At 49.0% G+C, this 9,249-nt stretch overlaps 5 protein-coding genes across 5 annotated transcripts; 1 reads left to right on the top strand and 4 right to left on the bottom strand.

Annotated features, from left to right (window-relative positions):
• Positions 1-50: 50 nt before the first annotated feature.
• On the bottom strand, positions 51-1,111 carry FIESC28_00669 (uncharacterized protein; the record flags this gene model as incomplete). Its single annotated transcript, XM_031154820.1, has 10 exons — positions 51-112; positions 213-248; positions 417-437; positions 485-505; positions 553-588; positions 689-724; positions 825-845; positions 893-913; positions 961-991; positions 1,076-1,111. 10 exons carry the CDS (start codon positions 1,109-1,111, stop codon positions 51-53), a joined length of 321 nt encoding a protein of 106 aa, XP_031021143.1.
• Positions 1,112-1,730: 619 nt separating this feature from the next.
• Positions 1,731-2,321, bottom strand: FIESC28_00668 (uncharacterized protein; the record flags this gene model as incomplete). The annotated part of the gene is made up of 1 exon (XM_031154819.1): positions 1,731-2,321. One exon carries the CDS (start codon positions 2,319-2,321, stop codon positions 1,731-1,733), a length of 591 nt encoding a protein of 196 aa, XP_031021142.1.
• Positions 2,322-2,884: 563 nt separating this feature from the next.
• On the top strand, positions 2,885-4,195 carry FIESC28_00667 (uncharacterized protein; the record flags this gene model as incomplete). Its single annotated transcript, XM_031154818.1, has 1 exon — positions 2,885-4,195. One exon carries the CDS (start codon positions 2,885-2,887, stop codon positions 4,193-4,195), a length of 1,311 nt encoding a protein of 436 aa, XP_031021141.1.
• Positions 4,196-4,224: 29 nt separating this feature from the next.
• On the bottom strand, positions 4,225-5,244 carry FIESC28_00666 (uncharacterized protein; the record flags this gene model as incomplete). The annotated part of the gene is made up of 1 exon (XM_031154817.1): positions 4,225-5,244. The coding sequence occupies one exon, from the start codon at positions 5,242-5,244 to the stop codon at positions 4,225-4,227; it is 1,020 nt and encodes a 339-aa protein (XP_031021140.1).
• Positions 5,245-6,603: 1,359 nt separating this feature from the next.
• On the bottom strand, positions 6,604-8,662 carry FIESC28_00665 (uncharacterized protein; the record flags this gene model as incomplete). Its single annotated transcript, XM_031154816.1, has 5 exons — positions 6,604-6,610; positions 6,667-7,531; positions 7,588-7,671; positions 7,720-8,328; positions 8,455-8,662. The coding sequence occupies 5 exons, from the start codon at positions 8,660-8,662 to the stop codon at positions 6,604-6,606; spliced, it is 1,773 nt and encodes a 590-aa protein (XP_031021139.1).
• Between the last annotated feature and the right edge of the window lie 587 nt (positions 8,663-9,249).

Genomic DNA, 9,249 nt, shown 5'->3' with positions numbered 1-9,249 from the left:
CCGCTTACCTGCTATACCAGCAAACACCACTAGGTCAGGACTAGCTACTCTTATATAGCATAAAAGATCCACTTACAGTCTATACCAGCAGACACCGCAAGGTAAGTACCAGCTACTCTCATATAGCATCAGATATCCACTTACAAGCTATACCAACAGACACCGCAAGGTTAGTACCAGCTACTCTCATATAGCATCAGACATCCACTTACATCCTATACCAGCAGACACCGCAAGGTCAGTACCAGCTACTCTCATATAGCATCAGATATCCACTTACCCGCTATACCAATAGACACCGCAAGGTTAGTACTAGCTACTCTCATATAGCATCAGAGATCCACTTACATCCTATACCAATAGACACCGCAAGGCTAGTACCAGCTACTCTCATATAGCATCAGAGGCCCACTTACAGTCTATACCAATAGACACCACTAGGTCAGGGCCAGCTACTCTCATATAGCATCAGATATCCACTTACAAACTATACCAGCAGACACCACTAGGTTAGTATCAGCTACTCTCATATAGCATCAGAGATCCACTTACAGTCTATACCAGCAGACACCGCAAGGTAAGTACCAGCTACTCTCATATAGCATCAGATATCCACTTACATCCTATACCAGCAGACACCGCAAGGTTAGTACCAGCTACTCTCATATAGCATCAGAGATCCACTTACAAGCTATACCAATAGGCACCGCAAGGTTAGTACCAGCTACTCTCATATAGCATCAGAGATCCACTTACCCGCTATACCAATAGACACCGCAAGGTTAGTACTAGCTACTCTCATATAGCATCAGAGGCCCACTTACAGTCTATACCAATAGACACCACTAGGTCAGGACCAGCTACTCTCATATAGCATCAGATATCCACTTACATCCTATACCAGCAGACACCACTAGGTCAGGACCAGCTACTCTCATATAGCATCAGAGGCCCACTTACTTCCTATATCCAAAAACTTTTTCAATGCAAGCTTCAAAAAGTTGTCGCAAGGTTATTTACATTCTAGACTCATTTTATTAGCCTTGGTGTTCTTTCATTTATTGACTGATCTTACCGTGAAAACCTCTTCATCGCCGCTTGCGGATCCCATTTTGTTCAAACTTAAACTTGTCAGGTTGACTACCGTAATGACTTTCGTAATGTAGTTTTGACGTTGGATGAATTGTCAGGATTTATTTTGGGCAGAAGCCGGGTCACACCGTTGCTGCCCAATGGATCGGCTCTTCTAATTCCTCCGGACGTGGCTGAGCTAACACAGGTGACGCCATCACGTTGTTCCGCATGTGACCGGCTCTAACCGCCCTAGATCTAACTGGCTGCGCCACGCCTGCGTAGGAACGCCTCAGATGTCAACCTAGCACCGATACATAAATCCAGACGTTGCAGAAAAGATCACTACAGATTGAGGACCATCCCCTCTGTTGAAGGATGGTCTAAAGTCAGTCTTTATGGTTGGAGTCGGTTGTTCCTAGCCAACGGCACGAGGGTCCCACACCATAATCTCGGCGTCCCTGACTAATCATCGGTTGGCGGCAAGTATTACGCCGAAGGTTAACTCCGCTGACGCCTCGTGTATACTGTCTAAATTTGTCACGTATTAACACGGTGTGGGGAGCGTATATAAATAGCAACGATATTGTAAAGGAGGAAGGTGTATGCACACAACTGTACTCTGATGCTAGTCGATCATGGTCCTTCTCGTCTAGTGTCTATTTCCGAAAGGCCACCACATGCTCGAACATCTCAATTGCATCCTTGATTCGTCGGTCATCGAGGTATGCACTTGCAAGTGCGTGCTCCGATGCTAGTCGAGAATGGTCCTTCTCACAAACTCCGTTTCGAATACTGCAAGGAGAGTCGTTAGCTCTTCCAAGACTGTCTTCAATAGTATTCTTCTCGGAAAAATGCCCGGGGTATCGCCTGCCGTAGTCGTATTGGACGATAGCTTTACTGACTACAACGTCGCCAAGACATGCATCAAAATTGGCGATGCGGGGTACACCACCACAGATGCCGACGAGAGCGAGGTGTAGACCAGTGTAGCTAGATCGTAAGCTGGCAGTTGCAGCCGCTGCGCTGTTGGTGCCAATGTTCGGAAGAACAGCCAGAACAACGTCGTGCCCCCCGATCCGTCCAGTGATATAGCGATTCGTGTCGCCATCAGCTCGACCATAGGGACCGCGCTCCCTGTCCCAAAAGTGATCGAACAGCAGGCTGACGGCGTCGGCCTCGAGGGGTAGAGCGCATACAATGGCTACTCGAAAGCTTCTGCGGTCGATAGGTGGTCTTTGAGAAGCCATGGCGTGGTTCCGTGGTTGTGGAAGAATGGAAATGGCACAAAGTGGACGCGATTGAGGGGCTTTGTGTTGGTGCCTTGCGTTGTCACGTGGGTAGCTGAGCTCATGTCAGCGTTCTCCTGAATGGCCATACTGCTGGCGACTAGTCAGATGGCCTAAGAGCTCTGACCGAATAAACATAAGCATGATTGCAGCGCTGAGATCACTTCAGTACGATAGCAGATGGAATGGAACCCATTCACTAGCGAAATGTTAGAAGGATTAATTAACTATAGCCTGCCCCACCCGCCGGCCCGTTCCGAAGTCGTACACCGCAATAAGGATCTAGTGGGTTGCGGAGATCTTATAACTGGTTTCCTCGCTACCCTGCAGCTGCTGTTACCATGGCCGTTCCACCGAAAGCTATGACCCGGTTCCAACAAACCACAGCTATCACGTGATGTCTCAAAGAGCATGCGCCGAAGGCGAAAGGGACACGTGTCTTTTTGGCTCCTTCTGAACACGCAGTCGCCTCGTCCAGCTTGATGCCTTCCTAAACAGTGCAAAAATTCGCCTCTCCAGTCATTATGCAGAGCCCAAATCTCGATTTTTATGAAGACAATTATTTGGAGCTTGACTACCGAACCCCATCGCTCCCCGTATTCGACAGCCCAAGCCGAAGCCTTGCTGGGCATAGTCAAGCCCTGGGAGGCAAGCGAAAACTGCCGTTGCTTCAGCTAAGCGGCTGGGACTCTGACTTTGAAGATGACGAGACTGACCCGACTTGTATTCACTATGACATTGAATGGAAGTTACAGCTAAAGAAAGGACGACTGTCCAAGCTTGCAGAGATCACTGAAGAAGACTTAACTCTAGCCCCTAGTGCATACTGGGATCGATTCCTTAGCGCTGAACTCGCCAAGATGGTTGCATCCAAAGTGCCTAGCCCGGAACATGAGCCGGTCGAGACCATAGTCGTCGTATCCGTCGATAAGCGCAGCGAGCGAAATCTGCGAAAGCAATTCCCGGGTTTGGATATCCAGTGGAAGTCGATCGAAGATAAAATACAATCATGGAGTCTCTTATTCTGTGAAGGCCATAAGTTGAGGTTGGATATATCTTTCATCTACAAGGCTACAGACCAAGTAACACAGCTTGCAAATACCGGCGGGCGGCGGAGCCGTCGAGGGGCCACAGGCAGGCAATTCGCTGCCCGAGACCGACTCCTCGCCGAGCAGGAAGATACTTCTGGCAGTCGTCCGGTGTGGAACGATGTTTACGAAGTCTTCCATTGTACAGGTGTTCCGTGTGTCAACGCAGGCTTTTATTGCTGGCGCGATCCAGTCAGTAAGAAGCACTTTAAGCTCGACTCGAGCCTTTTGAGTACGCTCGTCGATTACGCCGAAGAAGGCGGGTTGCTGAGAAACCATGACCATGTGCCCGAAACAATCCGTGAACGAATCTTCAGACAGGACAAGGAGAATCTAGAACGGAAGCAGCTGAAACGTAAGAGGGGCGATGACTTGCCTCCAATTAATATTAGTGTTTCTTGTCCAGGATCACACGGCGAGGCTCAGCAGGACCGTCCGATTGGGGCACATGTCACAGCCGCAGGTAGTAGGGTAGGATTCAGTGGGCGGGCCGCTGATATCGTCATTCCCTTGCCGATCGATGGAGCAGGAACTGCCTACTGTGAGTGGCTGTGTGGACGAGTGGAGAGCGACTACTGGGAAGCGGGCTTCCGGCAAGCGCATCGAATCACGATGGAGGCATGTTTTGACTTGAAGTATGTCTACCAGGTCCAAGACATTGCATTTTTCACAGACAAAGGCGTAGCCTTGGGCATCGCTCTCTCTTACATTGGCGATATCCCTGTGTGGGCAGACACATTGAAATGACAGTTAGATCTTCGTATTTTTATCCTTCTCTACCTCAATTGATCATCGTTATCTGTACAACCTGAACTAGGAGGATGCTCAACCGTCAAGCCAGCGTTCCTGAAGTGTCCTTCAGCACTATCTTGTCGTCCACCAACGGCAACGACACAGGACTTGATGTACGCGCCAAAGTCTCTCTGAATGAGATCGATGTGCTCGTCCCACCGCACCTTTGCATACGCTTTTAGCTCCGCGAAATGCTCCTCTATTGGGCTTGTGACAGGTGTGTATGGTGCTGTGAAGACCTGCTTCACGCCTGTCCTCTCACACATCTCTTCGATCTCTTTGGAACAGTGAATTGTAGCATTATCCATGACGAGGACAGATTCCGGCTCTGGCCATTTGTTACAGTGACAAAGTAGTTGCTTTATGAAGTCCACAAAGGTCTCGGTGTCAGTAGAGCCCCGATAGACACGCGACAGCTTGATGCCTCTCTGTGTATAGGCAGACAGAACTTGATACCTCTCCTCCCGCTGGAACGTAGCTGTTTGCCTGGGCGTAATACCTTTGGGGGCCCATCCCTTTCGTCGGAGTCCGACGGTTTTATCCATGCCCGACTCATCAATAAATATTAAGTGGTAGGATCGGAAACCGCCTAGCTTCAGTCTATAATTATAGTAATGCTGCAGTTCGGGGTCCCGCTGCTTTGCAACACGGCGGGTGTTTTTACGAGTCCACTTGATCTTTTGCAACGTCCGGGTGATGGTTGAAGGCGACACTTCTACACCAAACTCTTTGTAGAGAAACGAGATCATCTTACGGCTTACCATCTCAGGTTCATCGACGAGTGCTTCACAGAGCCGTTCTTGCATGAACGGTGTTATCTTTGGGTCGGGGCCGGTTCGATTCGCAGGCGCTGTCGTGGTTCCATAGCGCACGATGTTGGCTTGCACGTTTCGGACGGTACGGGGGGTGCAGTGGACGACTTGAGCTATTTTGTTAATGAGTTCTCCATCTGCTGACATGACCCGAATCTGATCACGCTGTCCATCAGTAAGACGAGGTGGCATAGTGGTCGATGTCCAAAGAAGGATTATTCGACCTGTTCTGGCTCTGTTGACTACATGAGAAAAGAAGGGTGGAATTTGGACTGGCTTACCCGTAACTGCCACGTCAGCATTACTGCCTTGCACTGATCCACAACCGTTCTAATTAATGCCTCAGGCAGCATTCTGACCAAGAGGCTCTGGAAAGTGACCTTGGTCAGTGCTCGTGCACACTGTACTACCCCACAATGACCCCTCTAGCTTGAATTTGTGTTAGTCCGTTATGGTAATTGAACCTGAAAATTACTGTAGTGTCATCATATCGCAGTCTAGTATGAGTCGGACGCTCAAAAAAGGCCGAGGGATTGACGGACAACACATGACTACATAGAAAGTTCGGTCAACAGAGATAGTGATACAGTAGAGTTCGAAATCGGTTGTCCATCTGCACACTCTCTTTGGATTCTAGTGTACGGACCAGGCCTGCCGGGTGTATGTAGTAATCGCTGATCCACTGTGCTTGATGTACCTAGACGATCAAGCTTCCGGCGACCCACAGTAGTTTTTACTCCAGAGGCTGAAAGCTGCTTATTTCACTCTGACAATACATTCCCGCGCTTCTCACCGTTATGTTAGCATTACATAGGTAGATGTCTAACATATTTGCGGACTAGTACTATAACATATGCCTCAAGTCTTTTCAAATCCAATGCCAAAGCACATAACATATAGCCTATGATTATTTTGAGACAATCTTATAAAACGGGTTCCACTCGTGTTAAGCGGGTCGTTGAGAACATGTGCTAGTTGGGTCATCCAAAATTTCGTAAAAGTACTCAAGGTTTTGCTCAGACACCAATCGGCTGGGGTGGCTTGGTAACATTATTTCCCTCTTTTTTGCGACCACATGCTCGAGCAACTTCACTGCTTCTGCGACCTGCCCATTGGCTCGGTATGCTCCTGCCAGTGCGTGCTGTGATGCCAGTCGTGATGGATGATTCTCTGCCAACGTCGTCTCTCTGATCGACACCACATGTCCTAGTATGCCCACTGCTTGTCTTGCCTTTCCATCTACATGCAAACATCGGCCAACCCAGTATCCCAGCTTACATGCATCTTCGCTCTCGTCACTATCGACACTTGCGAGGACCCGGAGCGCATGCGGTAGATGCTGCCGCCATACTTCACGATTCTCCCAATCATCGGTTAGAAATACCTCAGTAACATGTGTCAATGCCAACTGTTTTATTCCTTCCTCACGTCCCTCCTCTTTGTTCCATCTCCGTGTGGCCGGGTGTACGAGGCTATGCATATCGAACATGTCATCATCTTCCCGTTGACTTAAAAAGCTATACCCGCACGATGGCGCGTGTCATACTTTGTTCAGTCCCTAAGCGGGATAGTAACGTTCGGGGTATCGCTTTCGGTTCGAGGCAAGACACGAACGAAAGTAGTGTCGCAGCTTCCTCATGTAGGGCACGGATCTGTTTAAAGGACACAATCCAAGTCGTGATAACGGCGCCTTGAGCAGTGTCGTGGTGGGTGCCGTCACGAAATCCTATACTGAGCAGTTTCACCATATCCTGGTCAGTGTTCTGAAGTAGTCGCATATACTCTTTGATTGAGATTCTGTTGATAGTTATATATGCCGACGCCTGCGTGATTGCGAGAGGTAGATAGGCGAGCTCGTGTAACAATCCGTCGGCCAAGTTCGTATCCTGCATCTGATCTTTCTGCATCACGGAACTCTGAAGGAGGGTTCTAGCATCCTCTTTGTCCATCTCATGTAGCTCAAGAATATTGTTCCGGGCAACAGTGACAGCCACCTCACGAGACCGTGTTGTGAACAGAATATAACCTTGATCGCAATCTGGAATATAATCTGCGATTCCTCCTGGCTCTTGGGCCGTTCCATATAAAGTCTTCGTGTCATCGGCATTATCGATGATAAGAAACCACTTTCCCGCCTCTTCCGAGCTGAGAAAGTCCTTGAACGTTTCTTTTGGGTCCTCGTTGTCGGCATGCTCGATGTCAAATATTTTAACCATTCTAGTACAGGCTCGCTGAAAACTTGCCATGCTCAGTGCGGGCATCCAGATGACGGAGTATTGTTGGTGACTTTGCCTGTCATTCTTGGCCAGATGCGCAAGCTGAAGGGCGATCTGCGTCTTGCCTACGCCACCCAAACCAACGAGAGCGGCTTGTTGGCCACCAGGATGAGCAAACAGACGCCTTTGAAGCTCAGCGATGACTCCCCCACGTCCTACAAAGCTCCTGTTTCTTGAAAATGGCAGATAATGCTTCCTAGGCTCTTTTTATGCGCGAGTCAGAAGGTGGCAGAGTGATGAACGGTCTGGTTACACTAACTAGTCTTTGAATGCTTTCGCCTCACAGAACAGTTACCAGTCACAGCGTTGGTCTCCGGTTGAGTAGTAGTTAAACCTGGAAGTGCTGCTTCAGCGGCAGTAATATGTGAATGCGCTCACCCGCTGCTCTTACCGATCTCCGATTTCCACGCTGCGAGTTCTCCGACGACCCTTTTGAAACCAGTCTCTTCCGTAGACCCAATCTTAACCATGTCTGCATGATTCGCATGGATGGTAATTGGATCGTAGCCCTCGAATTCGGCTGATTCCTTTGACACAACTTTGCCCACTGTAGACAGAGGTAGTTCCTCGAAGAAACAGGCGACCTCGAGCTGCCTTCCTGCCTCACGCTGCTCTCGCATCATAGATAAAAATCTGACATGGATCGACTCAAGATATTGATTGTTCGTTTCTAATACCTCAAGGAGTGATCGGTTGGTGGACTTGACCAGGCCCAGAGCTTTGGCAGGTATTCCCGACCAGTCAGCCATCCACGAGCCCTTGTGGGGCGTGCCCATGAAGACAACGCCCTTGATGTGTGTGAAAAAGTCTTGACGGGACCGATTCGGGTTATTGCGCGATAGCAGTATGGACTCTTTGCAAATAAGACCGCCCAGACTGTGGACGACGAAGATGAGCGGACGAGCCGAGGCGTTACGACGTCGTCGGTCATTTATGAGATCGGTAAGAAGGTTCGTCGCGTGATCGTTCAGTCTATTTGATGATGCGACTGAGCTTGACACTACATATGCATCGCACTCATACGTGAGTATGCAAGCTTTAGGTAGCTCGGATGGATGGAGCGTCTTCGGCCAAGGTGCAGGTTGCCCACGCGCGGTCTAGGTGCTGGTGCGGTTGCCTGTCAAACCATGAACGAAATAGATGTCGATGTCAGCACCAGGCGTGTCTACTAAGATTTCGACGCCATCGGGAAATACAGGCGTTGAAGACTGTTCGAGAGAGCTGTATTGGCCGGCCGATGGTGCAAGAGTGGGATGCGCAGATCCACTCTCCGTTTCTCGTTGCGGGACAGGAGTCGACGATCGGCTTCTTAGCCAACTACGGATTTTCCCCATGTTTTAGTGAAGGTTATTAAAGTACCGAGAGGAATAAGTAAGTGACATGAATAGCTCTCGGGTGGAATCTTTGCTGATGTAACAGATATCTGTTCGTCCTGGAGCGTAGATTATGGGAGGATTCGGAAGGAAGTAATCAGGCGGGGTAAGTTCAGCTTTGACTTCTAAAGTGGAGTCTTGAGGCAACAGGCCTCCATGCTTGTGGAGTAACATGGGACTTACAAACAGTTATTCGTAGGAGGACTCCGCCAATCAGTTTTTAGTGCGAGCGATCGTGATAATAGCGACGCGAGCCAAAGCAAGCGCAAGAACATGGAGACAACTTGGCATATCGTCAATCATCGATCGATTGGATGGCTAACATGCGTTAAATGAAAGGTATATCGAACATATAGCGTTTCTGTAGTTTTATACGCATTGTGGAGAGTTCAGCGTTTGGTCAAACATAATAACACGCCGTCGTTACAACTGCAGGACTTGGAGAATGATCAGGAAACATTAGATCGCGGCCCGTTCCTAGCGTTGCCCCGTATATAGCTAACTTACCAAACCAAAGTTATAAAGTTGCAGCTCAATCACACAGCTAA

This window comes from Fusarium coffeatum (genome assembly GCF_003316985.1).
Source record: "Fusarium coffeatum strain FIESC_28 chromosome Unknown BRIP53273_contig_19, whole genome shotgun sequence".
Lineage (NCBI taxonomy): Eukaryota > Fungi > Ascomycota > Sordariomycetes > Hypocreales > Nectriaceae > Fusarium > Fusarium coffeatum.
Note: the sequence above shows the minus strand (reverse complement) of the source record. Positions and strands in the feature narration are given on the sequence as shown.